Genomic DNA, 19,135 nt, shown 5'->3' with positions numbered 1-19,135 from the left:
TTTAGCAAGGGCTCAATCCCAATACAAGGTTTTGTGGATACAAATTTTGTCGATGATCGTGATAGAGGTAGGTCAACTACCGCATTTGTTTTTCGGTTTGCAAATGGACCAGTTAGTTGGATGTCAAGACTCCAAGACACAGTAGCATTGTCTACTACCGAAGCCAAATACATGGTGGCAATGGAAGCATCAAACGAAGTTGCGTGGCTTCAAGGTTGATAGGTGTGATGGGCATTATGTACAAGCCCATGGAACTATTTTGTGACAATATGAGTGTTATCCATTTGGCCAAGAACCCGGCTCACCACAGGAGGTCAAGGCATGTATTAGTTCAATATTATTATATCCGGCAAGTTGTTGAAGATGGAAGAGTTCGATTGGTCAAAATCAAGACCGAAGACAACCTTGCGGATATGCTTACAAAGACCGTCCAAGTAGAGAAGTTATAATGAAGCCTAACTTCTCTAGGCTTCAAGAAAGAAATGAAGTGATGGATTGGCAAGACAAGGTTGTGATTTTACATCGAGGTGGAGATTGTTGAGGCTTGATGCCAAATCACTACCCCATGTGGTATTATCCCTCTTCTTTTGGGCATTTTCAACATTTTGAATGGAGGCCTTTAAAAAGGGGTTATATATATAGAGAGAGAGACGTGCGGATGAGTGAGGCAGAGAAACGCAGGGGTCAATACTAAAAAAGGGAGCACGGGCATGAGAGAAAAGGGTGAAAACTTAAAGAGAGGTTTTGGGGGATAAAATTTGGGGTTTTTGAGACAAAACCCTAGTGCCACCATTTGGGCTCATCTTGGGCCGTTTTTGTCGGCATTTCTTCACTGATGTTGTGAATCGAAGAAATGAGTCGACTGTAGGTGGTTTTGTGGTAGGAAGTTCTTTGTTTTTTAGCATTCCTTGATATTATATGAGGTAACTCTACATAACCCAAATCTTCTTGATAGTGACTACATCTTTGCCGTCTTTGCCTATGGACGTAGCCCATCTTAGGTGAACCACGTATATGTGTGTGTCCCTATTTATTTTCATTTGTGTTGTGCTTGGATGATTTCCCATATTACTTGATTTATTGTTCTTATATTTTTCCCAATTATATTGCACTAGTTATTGCATCTTGGACATGTTATTTGAGTGTTGAAATCATAGGGGTTTAGTGCTTGCTACATCTAGTGGGATTTGAGATATCCCGATTTGCTCAAAAAAGATGATTGTGTTATCCCGATTTTACAACATTGCCAACCCTACCTACAACCCGTCTAACCTCTTTTTACTAAAACATGACTCCCATGTGCCCCCGGCTTTCACTGGCCCAAACACACCATATACTTTTTACTAAAACATGACTCCCATGTGCCCCCGGCTTTCACTGCCCCAAACACACCATATATACATGTAGAAAAATATACAAAATAGCCCATTTACTTTTGATAAGTCACAATTACGTTTATCCATAGGATTTGAATAAGGTGATTGTGAATGCGTCACTGACTGGTTCAAAATTCACAAACAATTTCTCAAACTTCTTAATACACTCCAAGCTATCCATCTTGCCATCGCATAGTTATGATCTCCTTGTAACAAGTGTAAATAGTCATAATATATATATTCCCACTACATATATGCATGAATTGTTCTAGGCATACCATCTTTGTTAAAAATAAAAATCACAAAGTTGTGAAGCCATGGCGTTTGAAGTCCACCCAAGTTATATATGGATCAAAAGAAAGGCCTGAAGAAGGAGTTAGGGTTCGGCTTGATGAACACCATTCTTAGGTAATCCTCTAACATCAATAGGTTTATGGGCAACAAAGTTGGTACTAATTTGGTCTTGGTCTAGAAAACAGAGTGAATAAAAAAAAAAGCAAAAACGATGTGCAAATTTTTTAAGGAAAATGGTCTGATAGCCCTCGAACGCTATGAAAATAAGTAAATCCTCACCTCATAAATCATCAAAAATTACAAGCCAAGCATGATAAACTTTTACATCAATCATATCGACTTGAACATTATGGTTGTGAAAAAAAAAAAGGATTTCAAATTCGAAAAATATTGTGTATTATATAACAAATTATCTAGACCATCTATTTTGCTTTAAAAATAAGTGAACAAATTTGCAAGATCTGTACTATTTTTTTAGTCTCAATTTTTATTGTCGGTGTTGGAAATTGATTTTGGAGCCATCATAGAGATTTACGTCATCGAGAGCACTCTCCGGTGGATTTGAGGTGAGTTCATAAAGCCTACGCTTAATAGAAATCTCATCAATTGTTTAAAAAAGACGTGATTATTTTATATTCATCTTAAGAAATCAAAATTAAAATAACAAGCGCGCATGTATAATTAATTTTAAATAGAAAATATTCTTCAAGATATTCAATTTTGAGACAAATTGACATTTTTCTCAATTGTTTACTATAATTGGTTATTTTAATCAAACTTTAATGTTTTAATTTGTATTTCTTAAACATCATAGATTTTTTTAGTTCATTTCTTTGACATAAATTTTGTATTGAGTACTGTTGTTTTGATCAATGTCATCATGTTTGCTTTGGAGGCCTCTATATTATATACCTAAAAAGAGAAGTGCTTCAATGCTTCGATTTATATCAGGAAACTCTTCTGATGTACTTTACAAAAATTTCAAAAATAAAAATAATCTCAAATTGTTGGGGACCAAAGAAGGTTCGAGAAAGAAAGCCTCTTCAAGAAGGAAATCAAAAGAAGGAAGCAAAGAGAGAGATTTTTTGAAAGAGAAAAAGAGAAAAGAGTGACCGGTGATCTCGATCCATGGGGTGATTTGGGAGATCAATATTCTTTTACTATCAATTCTTGTCAAATATTAGCTTGAAAGCATGCCTCATCTATGGACAGATGTATTAACATTATGAACTATATTCATTCAGCATAGTAGAATGCAAGTATGTTTCTTTTTTGGGTAATTCAGTGCGGATGACAGGTGTCTATCCTTTTTTTAATTAATTTGTGGCTCTTGAAGCTATTAATGAGAATGAAAGCCACATCATGCAATTGAAGTATGGGGTGTACTAACACCACGGCCTCAGCCCTTTTCCTAGAGCATAAGTCATGATAGAGCAAAGATGTGGTTTTGGCTCAGTAAATGATGTGACAATATTCTTCTGAAGTCGTGCTTCTTGAGCTTCTTGGCAAAATACAGGAGTCAAAAGCCTCAATTTTGCAGGTGGTCTCAGGTTCTAGGAGACAGGCAGCGTGGGACATCAAATTGTGATCCAAGGCGAGAATGAAAATATAGCTTAGTATGCAGCTTTGCTAGAAATATTAAGTTCTTTCTACTGCCCAACCAAGGGTGGTGAATGTGTTTGGGAATTAATTCGAGAGGGAGTTTCCTCGGTGAAGCCTCTGTATAATTTAAGGGATTGTATACAATGAAGCCAATTATCTTTGTCGCAAAGAGGTCAGGCATTAGATATTAAACTGGATGGCTTAGGTGTGTCACAAAGTTCAATATTTTTTTTTTTTTCAACTTTGAGACTAGTCAATAACGCATTCACAAGCACCGGATCTGAAATCTAACAGATAGCTGGTGATTGTGACCTCCTTGTGTTAAAAGTAACTACTCTCTTTTCTATACCTGTCTATAATTTAGTATCAATAGACAGCCAAATCCAAATGGATCAAGCAGAAGCCTGGATATTGCTGACCCCTCAGATCTCAAGCGTTCGCATGGGTTGAATTCGCAGAAAAACTACAACCGTTGATCATCTGAGGAAAAGGGGAATGATCCTTTCATATATTTTTCTGTTGTTCAAGAGCGATGAAGAAACCTATGCATATAGTTGCTACATTGCCCTTTTGTTTACCCCTTCAGGAGCCTGCTGTTTAACACACTTGAATTTAGCTGGGCATCTCCTAAGTCTATAAAACTGCATATTCTTCAATGGAGTCGTTCCCATTTGCAAAGGGGGGAGGTTTGCTTGTGGAGAATTGCTTTGACCACCATAATTTGGGTTGTAAGGAAAGAAGGAATAATAGTGCTTTTGAAAGCAAAGTCAAAGCTATTTAGACTACCATGTTCTTTTGTGCCTTGCCTAGAAGGACTTCAAAGGGGTGTTAAAAACAAGTTATGAAAATAAACGTATTCAGTTATTTTTATTAAATATAAAATTACAAAAAAAAAATATGTTGCACTCCTAATATTATTATTTATACTAAATATATATTTAAGTAAATATCAATTTATTACTATTTGACTAGTTAGTACTTGTAGGAGGAGGTAGTAGTAGTATTACATATAAATATTATAATTGTATTAACATAGTGCAATACCACAGTATTAAGACTAATATAATATTATCATAAAAATAAAATATTATAATAAAATAGATAATATTTTAATATTAATATAATATACATTAAGATAACTAGCAAAATACACATACCATTATGTGTATTTTAGAAGGAAAATGCATTATTATTATTATTATTATTATTATTATCATTATTATTTTATTTTTTATGGTATAATAATAAAAATTATTAATTTTAAAGACATACCCTAACCCAAAAACTCTAATTTAAGAGAAAAGCCTATGTCTAGAAATCCTATTCCAATATAAATGCTAAATTCATAGATAAACCTAAATATTGTCCATCTCTCATAAACGGTAATTTTTGCAAGATTATGATGTCATTTAAAAGTTTTTGTAAAACTTCTATCTCATTAAAAACAGACTAAACATCCTATTAATTTGAAAATTATTTTTCATTAAAAACTCATTCTTAATTTGGCGATTATCTTTCAAAGCATTATTTCAAGCCTTTCAGAAAAATATTCACATTTAATAGCACAGTAAATATCATCATCATCAAAACCTTTTTCCAACTATTTGAGATTGACTACATGAATCTTGATCTACCATTCTGCTTTATCAAGAGCACTCTCTGTAAGACCATAAGTCTCCATATTTTTTCTCACTACTTCCAACTATGTCTTTTTGGGCCTACCTTTTACCATTTTCTAACCCTCCACTTGAATCAATTCGCACCTTCTAATAGGTGCTGCAAAGTAGAACCTATTAATTTTAATAATAACCATAAATCCTGTTAATTTCAACGTATATGCGTAAAAACATTCATAGAGAGAGTGAGAGAGAGAGAAGCCCAAAAATTGTAGTTTTTTAAAACAAAAATTATTAATTTCAAAAACATACCCTAAACCAAAAGCTCTAGTTTAAGAGAAAACCTTGTTTCAAATAATCATATTAAAAAATAAATGCTACATTTCGATATAAATATAAATATTGTAAACATCTCATAAGCTGTAATTTTTACAAGATTATGGCGCGGTTTAAAAGCTTTACTAAAGCCTTTACCTTATAGAAAAATATTAAATTGAACACCTTGTTGATTTCATGATTGTCTTCCCTTAAAAAACTACAACTTATAGTAAAAATAAAAAAATCTATATATGAGAAAAAAATACTTGATAATCACACAACACTACATCTAACAAAATAATTTCTATCTTTGATATCATCTCTTAAAAGACAAATATTATGTTGTAGTGTTTTCATAAAAATACCGCATGTTATACTAGGAAATTTGTAAATGATAAACAAATATTAAAAAGTACCTGATTGTATCAATTTTCTCTTTCCAATCTTCTTACCAATCTCTTTCAATTTGATTGATCTTTTTTGTTTCTCTCATTTTTATGATCCGTGTCATTGGATTTTTTCATCCAGTCTTCTTTCCAATCTCTTTCAATTTGATTGATCTTTTTTTATTTCTCTCATTTTTATGATCCGTGGCATTGGATTTTTTCAATAAACCTTTGGACTCTCTCACCCCTTCATTCTCTCTCTCGTATATTAGGGGCATGCTTCGTCTTCTTCCCCCATTCACCATGTCTAAAACCCCCCAATTGCAATTCCCTCTCTCTCTTAGATGTAGTTAATAGGCACGCAGTCTCTCTCTATCTCTCTCCATCTTGGGTGCTTTTTTACGTTTATCTTTAAAAAGATACACAGTGCCTAATGCAATCCCTCTCAAAAAAGAACATAATCCCTTTCTCAATGATACATTTAAAAGACATGTAACATATCTCTCTCTCTTTCTCTCTCTGATATTTATCTTTATCTTTTAAAACACAAAATTTCGCTCTCCTACAAACAATTTTGACGTATTTAAAAAAGAGACCTATGCATAAAATTATAACATTTCAAGGACACTATTTAAATACTGCTAAAATAAAAAGATAATTAACATTAATTTCATGTGACTAATTATTTAACTAAATAAGTTGCTCTGTTACAAATATTAACTTATAATTAATGATAAATTATATCATATTATCAATTAAATATTTAAAAATTTGATATTTTAAAATTGTCTTCATAAAATGAAATTATTCTAATTGTGATTTTTTCAAAAAATATAGCATTTTATAAGAAATTTTCTTTTTCAAAAAATATAGCATTTTATAAGAAATTTTCACCTTTAAATAAACTATTGATGCCTTTATCAAACCTTCAAAATAGGTGAAGTTGGTTTTGACCATTGAATGCAGTGCTCAAATTTAATATGCACATGTGGTTAGTCTAGGATTAAATTTAGGCAATTTTAGTAGGTTTATGGGGCTAAACTAAGGGAAACCAACAAGTTTATACGGCCAAACAACTCTATCTACATACCATGACCTTTCCTCGAGGTGTTCCCAACTCTATCTACATACCAAAACCCTTTCCTCGAGGTGTTCACAAAAGAGTTTATGTATTTGTCAAATAATTTCAAAGCCCGAGTTTCATTGCATAATCCTTGTATTTTGATTAATCCAATAACTCACAAATCCTAAGATCATATTTGTAATGTTCAAATTGAAAAAGATTGTGGGCTTAACAAAGAATTCATCTTAGCCTATTTCAAAACTCTATTTCAAAACTCGAGGACGAATTTTCTCTAATTAACAGAGACTAATGCAAAAAAAAGCTAGCTCTTATTTTAAATTCTTCTTATTTAATTTTAAGAAGGTACGTTTGGAATTTTTTTGGAGTATTTTTTGAAATTTTAAATTTTTTAAAAATATTTTAGGATTTTTAAATATTTTTTAGATTTTAGGAATTGTTTAGAAAAGTAGTTGAGATATTTATAAAATATTTTGTTTTATATCAAGGGCAAAAAATATCATTATAAACTTTGTTTTAATTAGGACCTCTATTTATACTAGAAGTAGAGTTTCTTGAGTTCTATGTAAGGTCTAAGAGAGATTTGAGTTACTATTTAGAAATTTCCTTGACATGTTGTGAATCCGGCAGAGCCATTGAAGCTAGGTATTGTTACCTTTCTTTAATTTTCTAATAAGTATATTTGATTTTCTTCCCCACAAAATTCTTTCCATATCGGTCTACTTTTTCATCTGAATGAAGCCCCCGAATTAACCACTAAAAATGATGCTATTATCAATTCACCAAGTACAATTGATGAACTTGGGAATCCATGTTTTACCATACTGGGTAAGCCAAGGATACGAACCTGAGAACTAAAGTACAAAGGCAAAAAGAATATGACGAATAGGTTTTGGCCCTCAGTCCCATGTACCTTGAAACCCTCGATCCGTGTTGGGAACTGCTCGATATCTTCACAAGTGATCTAGTTCCCTTTATCCAGTGTATAAGTTAGATCTGTTTTGGTCAATGAAACTATATAGGAACCAAGTATATGAACTTCATTTATCGATCTTCCCTTCGAACACGGTTGGGATCAGAAATCATGTCCATCATTATCTTTTCTGGCAAATCCTCCCAGCTTGTGAAATTTTTCAGGTCAACCTGCAAACAGCCCAAATTGCATTGAGTACATAAAAATATGAATATGGCTAATTAACAAACCCCACATAAAAATAGAATTATACATGCTAATTTTCTAAAACTCTTCCAAATTTGCGCCAACGATAATGATCAGAACAAGGTGCAAAAAGTTATCAAAAAAGGCCACACACCATCATTGTTGAATAACGCTATACTAGGAAAAGAGCTCAGGCTTAATTGGTTAGCGTTTGACGATTTGCCCAAAGCCACGTCCTAGGCTCAATTCCTACTAAGGGTAGGGGCCCTCTTCCCACTGACTCACCCAAAAAAAATAATGCTATACTGGGCATAATGCCCAGAGTCTAGAAAATAACATGTTACTTCTCATATAACAGCCCAAGCAATGGCTGGTAAATGAAAATAACGCATTCTTGAACCTCAGTTGTTTGGCAGAAAGATCAAATTGAGGATGCTAACCTTGCGCCTCTGTTCTGCAAAAAGTTGTTCCCTTTGCTTGTATGAATCCTGCACCTCTCTTGCAACTTCTCCGCCCAAGCCCCACACTTCCACCTCTAGAATAGATGCCTCAACTGGTAAAAACCCCTATATGATGACTACATTAGAGACCCAAAATGAACCCATGAGTTAAGAACTAACAAAAAACAGCTCACACTTTCATCCCTTATTGAAACATCAGCTGTTTGGAGATTAAACTGTTCTTTTCTAAGATGTTCTGTTCAATGCCAAGTTCCAAAGCCTTACCTGATTAGCAATGAGAGAACCTGGCTTATAAGTTTTGTCCAATGCATGATGCCGCACGGTAATTCTGGAGAAATCCTCATCAAGCACAACTCTCTCATTTCCAATACTCCCCCCAAATGCAATCCCAACTGGCTTTGGATGGGCTTCATATACTTTTCTAGTGGGACGCAAATGGCTGTATACAAAGTTCTTCTCTTTTCCTGTTACATTAATATGCGGGTCCATGTCATTGGATATTCATCGAGAAAATGTCACAAGTCAATATGGTTGTATATGGAGTATGTACCGGAAGGAGCAAATACACGAAAAATTGGGCTGATAGCATAGAGACATCCATTACTTCCATAGTAAACATCTTTATTTTCAAAACCCTGATAAATGAGGACCCCAATGATCCATTGTCCAACACCATGATGACTTTGGGAGCCTGAACTTGCAGATATCAGCATCAAAAGTGGTCCATGGTAACCTTCTACTTTAGCCCAGAATCTGTTCATTCCCTTACCATCCAAACAAGACCTGCAAGAACATGGCAAACATTGCAACTTGCAGTGAGAAAGTATAAACTCACCCATATAAAGATATGCAGACTAATAGCAATAACTTAAATATGGCAGCACAAACTCAATGATAATCATGTTAAAATCAGACTCATGCTTCTGCTTCTTCAGCATCTCCCTCCCTCCATCCACCCCTCCCACACTAAATGATGCTATCATTACAGTATAAGATGTTTGCATAAGCAATAGTACACTCCATTTCAAACTACCATTGAGTTCAACAAGCAGCCATTTGCAAACATGGAATGATGGTGGTCTTTGTCAACTCCATTTGTAAGGAAATTAGAACATGCGGAGAAGGAGGCGGTTGAAGAGAAATGCCTCAGGAATTACTCTAAATAATTGTTAATTCACTTCTTGCATTCAATGTGCTTATGAAACACAAAATTGGTCTTTTTCAACAGCATTTATATTGTTGGAGATTCGAAACAATCCTCAAGTCATGTGCTAAACTTTGAAAGCACCATGCGAAGTTACATCAGATCAGTTTGAAAGTGCCTGAAATGAAGGTTACTCTAGGTGGCTCAGATTTTACAAATTCCATATGAGGCCAACAAATTTTCACCCTTCAACCCTATCAACAAAGACCTCATTTCTTTTAACTGAGCGATCAGATTCCTCCTTAATATTGTGTATTTGTTCTGAAGGGAGCCAGTTTTCCATATTGTTTTATAATGCTTTTTTTCCCCCTAATACTTCGCAGCAATTACTAGAAAAGCTTAAAAAATAGAAAAATAGTGTGCACATATAAAAATATGGTATTTTGATGTCTCCAATCCATTCATTCCCTGGACACTCTGTCTTTATCTTATTGGGTTTCTCATTAACTGGCCCCTCATGGGACAGGATGAATGTAGATGACATGATGGTATCCAGCACATTGTTGATCACCTAGGTTCTGGACCTTCCTCAGGCCATGAAGTAACATTAAAGCAGCATCCCTTAACTACAATTTTCAAACGCCTCAACTTATTGTATAGACCCTGTTCATTATAGAAATACAATGTTCAACAAATTAAAAAATGAGAAAGCGAACCTGTAAAGGAGTTGCTGACATGTTCCAACACCCCTTTCAGGAAAACAGCATATCTTTAGAAGCTCCTCAATCGAAAAGTCTCTCAAGGAAAGAGAAATAGCCCAGGCCCTTCCACATGTCAAAAGATGTCTATTTCGTGTATTGGCAGAGGATAAATCACCAACTGATCGAGAAGAAGGCTCAGAAACATCCTGTTCACATTTATTGGACTCCTGTTTGTGTGTATCAATCACAGTCATCACAAATTATTTGCTAGAATATGTTGAACCACTACATCTTAAATGTATGAAACAACTAATTTATGAAACAACTAATTTATAGAAGGTCAATAACATACAGATGTCATTCGACATGATTGCTAAAGAAGAAAATTTACACAACTTAAACATGCACAGATAGAGTGAAAAAAGGAAACAAAACCTGCTCTTACATATGTATTTATAGGTGTGCAGGTGTGCTTATGTATGTTTTCGAAGACAGAGACCCTAATGGTGAATTCTGCACAAATAATCAACATTTTTAAGTGAACCTATCATTCTGGCGCAAAACATTTTGGGTCAGGCCAATTTCTGTCTTGTCCCTGAAAATGACCAAACAATTACACAGCAAGTAATGACATTCAGCTTATATGTTGAATGTCAGCCCCATCTACAGAAGATATTTTGTCATTGTGCCTGATAATCATGGAGATTTTCTTACCCAAATACTTTTAGGGAACAAGAAATAGAGATTTGGAGTTTTTTAGAGAGAACTTTTTAGGAAGTTCTCTCTAAAAAAGTGGAGAACATTTGCAAAGTCCACTGTTAGACATCTGTAGGTTAGAAAACCTGAATATATGTACAGATGCACATGAAATAAGGTCAAAAAAAGAGTTAACAAAATATTGCAAACATAAGTAATCATGCAATTAATATCACATGAAATAGAGATTTGGAGTTTCCCATCAGTATCAGAAAATATCAACCATATCCATGTAACCTCAGAAAAAGCGGACAACACAAAAGTACAACTTATATATTCATTTTCTGTGCAGTCTATTTATTCCAATTGAATCTTAGGATGTCGATATTATATCCAGCTCACATTTTTCTATGGCAAATAACTGATATATACTTTCCCAGAAAGCTTTTTGTTCCCATTGTGAAGTATAGATCTCCTGAATCTACTTTCAACTAAAAGCCTTACAAAACAAGTACTCAACCATAGATTGCGAACAAGACCAAAAGCCAGTTATTTCATGAGATCGAAGGCTATATATCCATGGTGTATACATTTATTAATATTCCAATATGATCAAGAACGGGAGAAGGAACTAAGGCCTCCTGGTATTGTGATTCAAATACCCATCAAAGGTATTTGACGTATAAAGAGTATTCTTGCCTATTTTGACAATCCCCGACACAGAAGAAGCAGTTCAGGAATTGCCAAATATAGGACTATAGAAGTCGATTCAATAATAAAAAAATAAGATTTAATTCAATATCGAAAGACGAGAGTTTGGACCAAAATACCAAATCCAAATCAAAGTAAATCGATTTTTTTTCATTCCTGAAGAAGTGCATATGAACATTCAGCAAAAGAATGAGAATTGTACCTCATGGATAGAACTCAATCTTTGAAGCCTGTCATGGACATACCGACCAAGGCAGTTTGCAAGACCAGGAACTGTTGCCAGAGCCCACAAATGAAACTTTCCAATGGAAATCTGATCAGTACAAACTGAGACATCTTTACCCAAGATGTCCATATCACTGCCAATCTCACTGCATGACACCATGACTGAGAACACCAAATGGTTTATCTCTGGTAGAACCAAAGCAGCTTTGCCATTTTGTTCATCGCAAAACCTCAAAATCCATGGGCTATGTGCCATTATCCAACACATCCAAAGAAGCATATGCATATCAGCAGTTGTGAGAGACCCACTTACTTTACCATCAATGGAATCATCAAATAAAATTTCTGGCTTTGGAAGCATGTCAACCTTTGCACAAGTTTTGGAATACAGCTTGCACAACATGTTCAAAGAAACAGATGCAGGGTTTCTTCCACAACACCTAACAAAACCTCTCAAAAACTCAAACGATGAAATTTCTTCATTCTCTGTCTTGAAAAACTGGTCAATGACAGATGCACCCAGATTCTCCAATAACTTTGGAAAAGATTCAGGTATCGCAGATTCCTCTGATTCTAGTTTTGTACTCTGAATATAGAAGCACTCCTGGAACAAAACCAAACCAATATGAAGACCGAGATTAACAAAAAAAATCTATTGGTAAGAACAGAGATAAATTTTTCCAATTACCAAATGTTATAGTGTATTTATCAATAATACTAACATCATAAAAATAATCAGATCACTTTGTTTCGTCTTTTATCAATAGAAACACAATATGAAAACAAATGCATACTAACGTACAGTTCAGCTGCATCCCAAGTGATCCACCAAGGTGGACTACACATGCAACAGATCCACCAGCATGCCAATATCATACGTAAGTCATAAGATTTTGAATGATCTAAAAAGACACCTTTTTTTATCTTAATCGGATATCTAGAGGACAAATTGACCTAACATAGACATGTCTAGAGAATAGTGACTGCCAATCCAAGTCTTATTACCGCTCCTACAACCATCTTCAAGTCTAGAGTATAAAAACATATACATTGGGACTGATAAACAAAAAAAGATATCATAAAGCATGAAATAGGCAATGGAAAGTTCTGGCTATCCTTAAGATATAATGCTAACTAAAAATCTGTATATTCTCCCCATCAATTAGTGATTAAACTTAAAACTCAGTGACTTGGACTCAGACTTGCCCAAGTCAATTGGACCTGGAAGGGTGCTTGATCTGGCTCCAAAACTTTGGGACTCGTTCGGGTCTCACTGAGTCAGGGTTCCTTTTATGTAAGTACCACAGAGACTTGAGGCTGAGCAGGACTGCTGACTCGGGATGGGGACACGGGCAAGTCCGAACCCGAGTACATGTTTTAAATCACTTGATGATACACAGTGATAAGAAAATTAAGAAGGCAGTACTAATGGAAATTGGAAATCCCAAAGACATTGAACTTGAGAACATTGGGTATGTAAAATTACTATGGTGTTAAAATGAACACTCTGGGCAGATAACCCATTCTTTTGTCTTTTCTTTTTCTTTTTTTTTTTTGGTAATCGAGTGTATTGTATTAATATCATACATATTGCATTTAGTTTTAATGTTTACAAAGTGGTGACTCGCAGAACCTTTTTACTCCAACAGTGCCTGACAAAATTTTAGGAACTGGGGACAGAAAGGAAGTCAGATCAGAGAAGGAGAGAGAGCAAGCTTGTGAGACTACAGCACGAGATGAAGAGAAAGGGTAGGAGGAGGGGGAGGACAAAAACGATAGGGAAGGGGTAAGGTATGGGAGCTCTAGGAAGAGCTTCTCAAAGTAGCCAATGCTTCAATGTGTGATTCTGCACCTGGCTTAGCTAGATTATCAGCAGACTGATTTGCTTTTCTCCCAATAAGCCTGAAAACAACTTTGAGGGCCCGATGATAGTGAAACTTTGTTCGAAAAGTAGTTAAGCCTCATAGGGCAGGGGATGCTTTGGAGGCCCACCTACTAACATTTTCTGAATGCCCTTCCACTGTAGGGTTAGGACCCCAATAGTTGTTCTGGAGCTTCAGTACGTCCTGGGGCTATTGCTTCAGTGGTCATTAAGCATGCTTCCCCTCTCGGCATTAAGCACGTCTCCCCTCTCGGCATTAAGCCTACCTCCCCTCTCAAACTAGAATAACAAAGAAGTGATTGAGCCAAGCTGTCTCAAAAGACATCCCTGTTACCGGCATGCCCTGGTTTGCAGAGAGAAGAACTGTCAAAATTTAATCTAATCATTCGGTTTGTGGAGGGAACCACAAGCACGCTCTGGAGAGCACCATCGCAGGTTGAGCTAATAATGGCTTTCCAGTTGGTGATGAAGTCCACTTGAGACCATGAACAGAAATCTTTCCTACTTCGGGCCCAAAGAAATTCCACAAATTTCCTGATACGATCCTTAACTCTTGCTACCGTGCAGATTTTACCCATGAACGTACTATCATTTTGCTCCAGCCATATTTGTTGAAAGAAAATTGTGGAGTAAAACCCTCACAGCATTCAAATAAATGGAAATACAGTCACGGGAGTCTAGATACAGGAATTAGAATCGATAAAAAGATACCTCCATTTAAATTACAAATATTCTACATAAATGACTGCCATATTTACATATTGGTTCTTAAAAGATACCTCCATTTAAATTACAAATATTCTACATAAATGGGTTCCATATTTACATATTGCTTCTGAACAGGAGGTTATGTTGCTTCCAATTTTAAAAACAATATTATGGTTAATGTGGGAGTTTAGCGCAGGTTGATATTTCCAACAAGTCATCTACCTCTTATATAAGAATGTATGCATAACTGGTGCTAATGGAAAGATCAACTTTCATTTTGTGGATTAATGGTAGAGAAAATTGGCAGTTATTGATGATGGGCATTTACTCGGGTATGGTTAATCTTCACTGTTCATCATCAAAAATAAAAAGCGAATATTGCTGTGGTGTTTCTTACTATATGGTATGCTAATGAAACAGAGCAGTATCTCCATATTAGCCTCCGTTCTCATATTAATGAAGTGCCAACTTACACAATCACCGGACCTTGCTCAACTGTCATAGAATTTTGAGATGCGACCAGAAATATTACTCTCTTTTTTTGCTAAAGGGAGCAAAACCTAAAGTTATATCGTATTGACGCTGATTTCAGCTTACTTCACCCGCAATTCAACTATAATTCACACTAAAACAAACTAAGAAAGACGAAAATCTACATGAGCATAAGGCTGAAATTGGAACAAGATTTTGGTTTGCATAACCAAAATTTTGGTCTCAGATTCATCCTATAATTCAATCATCTCAAAAGAGATATTGGGAGAGAGATATTGGGCGTGATAAGAGTTACAGCCTTACAGGTTTATCCTGTGTCCCATACTGTCATAGACATTTTTTTCAATACCAGAAACCTTAACCTCTGTTTTTTCTTTTCAAATGAACATGAACCTCTGTTTTAAGTTATCCTATATTTATTCTTCCAAAAACACCCAACTGTCTTCTTAGTCATAATTCCAAAAGCCTAAAGGGAAACTGCAGGATAAAAGCACTCCTTCAATTATAAAATATATAAAAGAAGCAGGAACACATGTTAAAGAATGCCAAATCGCCTACAGCTGAAAGAGCATCATGGATCTGAACTTACTACCGGTAATCACATTCCCTTTTAGTGAATGGAAGATAAAAACCAGTAACATTTTAATGGTGGACACAGGTATACAACAATGTGATCTAACACCAAAGAAACACCGTGAAACCAGGAATATAACACCATGGATTACCCAGATAAGACAGTTTAAAAAAAAAAACAAAACAAAAAGAACAAAATTCACTAAAATCACATTTCTCATATCTTATTAGTCTGAAAGACTTACTAGATCATCCAAAATACACCAAAAGAGATTGGATAATCAAGGCTACTGGTGTGAGCTTTTCCTGCTACTATCACGTTCAAATTCCCATAGTCTCCCAACACAAAACAAATAAATAAATAAAGCAAAATGATCATCTCCTAACTGTTTGAATATACTCTTGATTTCACTGTGAAAAAAATGTAAGGGACAACTAGGCATGATAATTCAACTTTCGAAGACATGAGGCAATTCAGTGGCAAATTTACGGAATCTGATAAAATAGCCATAACAATTAGGGCTTTTACCCGGAGGGTTTTGATGGGAATGGTGTTAGTCTGAGGATTGGAAAGCTTGGTAAAGGCTTTCTGAAGCATGGGAAGGCAGCCGGTGGCCATGGCTAGGGTTTCTGCCTCCTTTTCTTCTTGTGAAACCTGGTGTGAAGACGAAGAAGCTCCCATTTTCGCTTTCCTGAAAATGCGATGAAAACTGCAGAGAACAAACTTGGCGTCTGAACTAGGGAGAAATGTGCTTACTGCATGCCTTCTGTAGTTCCGGAACCAGACACATGTAAGAGAAAAAGAGACAGTTAGGAGGTTCTACTTTCACCGACGTTTAAAAAACTGATCGGTGATCCAGATCCCCTATCAGGTAAACTAATGTGCATCCGTGGACCGGCGGTCCGGATCAACGAGTGAATAGGCCAATAATAAATAAATAATAAAATAAAAATTGAAAATATGTTCGGGGTAAGAATCAATATATTTTTACTAATTTTTGTTCTGGATTGAACGATTCTGATCCAAATCAATATTTTTCTAATTTTCAATAAAAACTACGAACCCCAACAAATATACTAGGTGTTAACCTTGAATTACATTTGGGATGTGCATATTGTTAGGCAATGACCATTACAAAGATGTTTGAAATAAATTGTAGGCGTGTTATTTACGATTTTATCTTCTTTGAATGTTATTTTTATTACTTCGAATATTTATTGAAAATCACTTGTTTATAACTGGAAACAGCTAAAATTAACAAAAAATTGTTACCAAAATTAAATAATTAAATAATATATTTTTTATAATACAAGGTGTGAACTAAGCAGCCAACCATATAATATTATCCTGACTATAAAAGTGAGGTGCATCTTGAAAATTCATCAAAATAGTTGTTTTGATGTTTGAAAACATTATAATTCATCACCTCAATTTTGACATGTATGGATATTAGTGCATCTTGTAATATATTTTTTAAACAATTTATTTTCAAGATTTTTAAGTGTTTATAAATCTATTAAATCACGCACAATTTTTTAAACTTTAAATTTTATAATTAATAAGGGAGACAGATTTTCAGACCAAAATAAAAGCTTTGTACATTAGAACTCATCTTCTAGATGGGTTTAGAGGTGTACTTTAATTTCTTAAGGTATACATCTTATATAAACCACACCAGATCTTGGGACTGTATGATAGATTTTTTCTAAACAGACTGTCTGCCCTCACAAGAGCACTTTATCAGGATTTTTTTTTTGTTCTCGTAGTATTGTCATGACTCATGATATTGTAGCTCTTTTAATCTAGTAGTCAAGCAATATAGAAGTAACCAAAAAAAACAGTTAAATTTAGAGGTGCATTTTGATTATTTAATGTTGCAACTTTATATAAACCATATCCATTTTCTTTCACTAAAAACACATATTTAAGAAGATTTTTTTAGTTCACAATTTTGGGAACCATATAAGATTTACAGTATGATTATTTTTACAATACAAAATTTTTAATTTTGATTTTTGTGACACTTATATCTAGCCCTGCAAAATACTACCTCTATTCAATATTGAGGCATTAATTTTTTTAAGTGCTTTATTTCAAAAAATCTTTTTGCTAATCTCAAAATTTGAGGTCCAAACAATATCCCTAGAGTAATAGTATACTCCCACATAAAAGAATATTTTGGGAAAGAGAATAATGTAGTGGAGACCCTTTTTGGATTTTTTAACAGGGGAAAAAGTTTAAATAGAGCTGAGGCTCTAAACAGTCAAATTAGCGCATACTGAAAAACTTTTATCAGAAAAGATTGTTTTGATGCTTAAATATCTTCAAATTGATCATCTCGACATCAAGATACATGGACATGAGAAAAAAATGGATTTCAAGTTTTAAAAATAGTGTATTTTGTAATACAATTTTGGACCATCAATTTTCAAGATTTTCAAGTTTTCATAGACCTGTCGATCTACATTATTTTTAAGCTTTCAACTTCACAAATAAAGATGAAAATATATTTTAGGGCTATCACTAAGATTTCTAGTATTGAAATCTTATTTCTTGATACTATTTGAAAGTAGGCTCTAATTTGATTGTTTAGAGTAGGGCTCTATACAAATCACCCCCTTTTCGAAAATGACAGTACTACGAGATAATTAAGCCTTAAAAAAACTATTTATATATTATTTTTCAAAGTTTGTTGTCCTTTGGCTAGATGAAGAGACAGCGTCTGTTCATTCAAACAGTAGACACGCTGGAAACGAAAAGTATGGTCCCTAGCGACTCATAGCGTGTCCATTTTTTTAAAACCAATTGCTTGCCTTTGGAACTGGAAAAATAATTATGCTTGCGGCCAATGACTGGAAACACGGATATCCGTGGTTTAGAGTGCTTATCCCACGGATTTATGTGTGGTATAGTTCTTAAAAATGTTAGAAAATTATTTATTTTTAATACGAGAAGGTCATGTTGGATAGATTTTAAACCTACTTCTCATAAGAGTATTATTGACTAAATTCAAAATTTGAAAAAATGAAGTTTAAACTTTATGAGATCCCATGCCATCAAATTGACAAACAGTAATTGAAATATCCTTATAACAACTATAAATGGTCTAATAGTATATAATTCTATATAAAATAAAATAAAAGAAAGTAATTGGGGGCTCTTAGGGACCTAAAAAAATATTATACATTTAAAAAATAAAAAGTATTCAGTTCATCGGCCGACTCACCTATTGATGCGCATCCCCCTTCATAATCCATGTAAAATATAGGTTTTGGATCTAAAAGTTCAGGGTTTGCTAATCTCAATTGTGGTGATAATCTTTAATCTTGAATTTTCTTTTTGAAAAATAAAAATAATATTTTTTATTCTTTTTTTTCAACCATGAATTTTAGAGGAGGCACCTTTTTTTTTTTTTTTTTAATGTCCATCTTAGAGATGGATCGTTTGATGCACAAATGGACTCACAGATCTCAATGAGTTGTTGTCATAATAACAAATGGACCCACAGATCTTAATGAGTTGTTGTCATAATAACCGTGTCAATGAAAAACTCGGGTTTTAGGGGGAGATTGGGCCAATTTTTTCCCGGGACTCGTTGTGATTTTTAGTCTGAATGGCGATTTTCTATCCACATCATGGAGTTTTCAAATTTTACTTCGGACAAAAACAAAGAACAAATGCATCTGGTCGATCGCCATGCACCACTCTT

General features: G+C 34.4%; 1 protein-coding gene across 6 annotated transcripts; it reads right to left on the bottom strand.

Moving 5' to 3' along the window:
* Positions 1 to 7,422: 7,422 nt before the first annotated feature.
* LOC18442703 (TLD-domain containing nucleolar protein) lies at positions 7,423 to 16,190 on the bottom strand. 6 transcript variants are annotated; one of them, XR_016040484.1, is made up of 7 exons: positions 15,955 to 16,190; positions 11,748 to 12,374; positions 10,154 to 10,365; positions 8,844 to 9,076; positions 8,558 to 8,757; positions 8,273 to 8,409; positions 7,423 to 7,816 (listed from the first exon to the last, which is right to left on the bottom strand). XR_016040484.1 is itself a non-coding variant. In XM_088846401.1 (7 exons), exons 1-7 carry the CDS (start codon positions 16,105 to 16,107, stop codon positions 7,718 to 7,720), a joined length of 1,650 nt encoding a protein of 549 aa, XP_088702527.1. In that variant the 5' UTR covers positions 16,108 to 16,190; the 3' UTR covers positions 7,423 to 7,717. The 6 variants fall into 6 exon arrangements, 1 of the variants encoding a protein (XP_088702527.1); XR_016040485.1 differs by having other exon boundaries at positions 8,273 to 8,385; XR_016040487.1 differs by having other exon boundaries at positions 8,860 to 9,076.
* Between the last annotated feature and the right edge of the window lie 2,945 nt (positions 16,191 to 19,135).

Source organism: Amborella trichopoda, chromosome 9 (assembly GCF_054954075.1).
Source record: "Amborella trichopoda isolate Santa Cruz 75 chromosome 9, AtrichopodaSantaCruz75HAP2 v2.0, whole genome shotgun sequence".
Classification (NCBI taxonomy): Eukaryota; Viridiplantae; Streptophyta; class Magnoliopsida; order Amborellales; family Amborellaceae; genus Amborella; species Amborella trichopoda.
The sequence above is the reverse complement of the archived record's forward strand: the minus strand, read 5'-3'. Positions and strand labels throughout refer to the sequence as shown.

Coding starts and splice junctions, on each gene's coding strand:
- LOC18442703 (XM_088846401.1), bottom strand. CDS start 16,107: ATGGGAGCTTCTTCGTCTTCACACCAGGTTTCACAAGAAGAAAAGGAG. Junction 9,077..10,153: donor TGTCAGCAACTCCTTTACAG/GTTCGCTTTCTC, acceptor ATGTTCTTGCAG/GTCTTGTTTGGATGGTAAGG. Junction 8,399..8,557: donor GTTCTCTCATTGCTAATCAG/GTAAGGCTTTGG, acceptor GTCATCATATAG/GGGTTTTTACCAGTTGAGGC.